The sequence below is a fragment of the Berghia stephanieae genome, chromosome 10, assembly GCF_034508935.2.
Source record: "Berghia stephanieae isolate SIO BIC M18660-M18661 chromosome 10, UCSD_Bste_1.3, whole genome shotgun sequence".
NCBI classification, from domain to species: domain Eukaryota; kingdom Metazoa; phylum Mollusca; class Gastropoda; order Nudibranchia; family Aeolidiidae; genus Berghia; species Berghia stephanieae.
This window is the reverse complement of record NC_088369.1, coordinates 41,824,518-41,827,017: the sequence shown is the minus strand read 5'-3', so window position 1 is coordinate 41,827,017 and position 2,500 is coordinate 41,824,518. Positions and strand designations below refer to the sequence as shown.

At 29.1% G+C, this 2,500-nt stretch overlaps 1 protein-coding gene across 3 annotated transcripts in view; it reads right to left on the bottom strand.

The window, feature by feature from the left end:
* LOC144981153 (monocarboxylate transporter 9-like) overlaps positions 1–2,500 on the bottom strand; it is a 26,282-nt gene that overhangs the window by 22,684 nt on the left and 1,098 nt on the right. For 2 of the 3 annotated variants that reach the window (XM_078929302.1, XM_078929303.1), the window contains exon 2: positions 29–171. In XM_078929302.1, coding sequence (XP_078785428.1) covers positions 29–171 — 143 coding nt within the window. Of the gene's footprint in view, positions 1–28; positions 172–2,500 lie in introns of those variants that run through there. The other variant, XM_078929304.1, reaches the window with a different exon arrangement.

Sequence of the window (2,500 nt, the reverse complement as noted above, 5' to 3'; positions counted from 1 at the left end):
AGAATAATATACATATTCTTCGACAAACCTGAAACATCCCAGCGACAAATGCCAACCCAGAACACATCAGCTGGCAAAAGAAGGAAGCACCAAGGACCCACCATGCCCAGCCACCATCTATGTCATGTAATGATGACTTCATCGCGTTGCGCGCCTCACTTTTGAAAATGACTAAAATTTTGAATAATAATAATAATAAAATAATAATAATAATAATAATAATATAAATAATAATAATATATAATGAATGATAATAATAATAATAATAATAATAATAATAATATATATAATATAATAATATATAATCATATATATATATATCAATAATCATCATCATCATCATCATCAATAATAATAATAATAATAATAATAATAATAATAATATATATAATAATAATAATAATAATATAATAATAATAATAATAATAATAATAATAATAATAATAATAATAATAATAATAATAATAATAATAATAATAATAATAATAATAATACTGTTAGTAATAATAGTAGTAGTATAATAATAATAATATAATAATAATAATAATAATAATAATAATAATAATAATAATAATAATAATAATAATAATAATAATATAATAATAATAATAATAATAATAATAATAATAATAATAATAATAATAATAATAATAATAATAATAATATTAATAATAATAACAATAATAATAAATATGGCTTCGCAGTCTCCATGGACGCTTGCCCTGAATGTGTGCGTCACTTCGAGTTTGTCAGTCTGTTTCTATTATCCGGTTAGTAATTTGCCTCCATAAATCTCTTTCTAGTGCAAGTGTTCTTAGCTTTAGAATGTCATCATGTGTGTTAAGGTGCTGAGGCAGTTGGATGTTTCCTTGTGTTGTTGAAATCAGTTCTTCGGTTGTTGTTTCTAAATGTATGTGATATTTTTTGATATCTTGATTCAATGTTGTTGGAAGTGAAGTTGGTGTACGCCCTCTGTATTTGGCTCCATGTTTGAAGTAATCATCCATTGAGGTTTGCGCTGGAATATTTTCATCTCGCCGGAGCAAGTGTCCGAATAGTTTCCATCTTTGTTTCTTTATACGCGTACTGACTGGTTGTACTCTGCATCTGTCATATACATCCCCATTACTGATTTTGTCTGGCCAATCAATGTACCCCAATAACTAGTCTCAATTGTTTGCGATGAAGGGAGTCCAGGGTGTTCAAATTCTTTTTTGTAAGACCCCAATTACCACAGTTGTACATAAGGATTGGCAGCACTAGCGCTTCGTAAAGACGTATTCTTTTATTTTCATTAATGATGATTTGTCTTGTTCCAAACGTTGTGTAGTTCTCTGAATGCAGTTTGAGCAAGCATTTTTCTCCGTTTGATGTCTTCATTCTCATTAATCAATTTCCTGAGTGTTCTGACACTTTTCCATTCCGCTCGTTTCTTGCTAACCTCTGTAATTTCTGTTTTGGATTCGTTGACCTTTAGTTTCCAATATTGCAGAGTATTTGATATTATTGGTATGTGCTGTATTAAATATGATATCAAAATTGTCTGCGGGTAAGGATTTTAGGAATCGGGAGTTTTTGTCTTAATTCTTTTAGTGCTGCTTCCGACGGTAAAAAGGATTGGGCTCAGACTGTCTCCTTGGGGAGTTCCCAGCGATGTTAAAGGTGAAGCTGTTTCCGCACCAGATATAAACGTAAGTGTAGTGTTTGCTAGCAGTGATCTTATTAGTCGGGTATGATCTTTTTCGGGAAATGAATTTAGTGCCTTCAAAATCTTTGTTGTGCAGATTGTATCAAAGGCAGAGCTCATGTCAATGCTCAATATAGTGAACTCTTCTTTGTATTTTTCAATTCTGGCTTTCAACCATCTATGAGCTCATACAATGCCACTGGTACTCCAATCTTTTCTGAATCCGCTCTGTGTCAGTGACAGATATTCCTTATTCTGTTCAGTGTTAATACGCTGAGCAGTTGTCTAAGTGTTCAAAGAAGAACAATTGGTCTTAGATTTTCTAATGGTCCTTTTTTCTTGTTTGGTTTATTCAACAAAATTAATTTACCGAAACCGAGATCAAGATGTGTTTTATGTTCGAACATTCCATTAAACATATTAGCAATGGCGACTAGGTATGGTTCAGTTAGACATTTTAGCTCCTTTGATTTGATGGTGTCAATTCCCGGAGTCTTATGACTGTTAAAATAATAATAAAATAATAATGAAAGGTATGGGATGCCTGACGCAAACAAAATAATTCATGTGCCCCTATCTAAGAGTGTACAGGGTTATTAAGTCATATAAAACCAAGTCTTTTTCTGTTTCATTTTCAAACATATGTTTATTTATTTATTTATCTATTTATTTACTGATTTGTTTATATAATTCTTTTTTTTTCTTTTTCTTTTTTTTTCGACTTTTTAATTTATTATTATTATTATTATTATTATTATTATTATTATTATTATATTATTATTATTATTATTATTATTATTATTATTATTATTA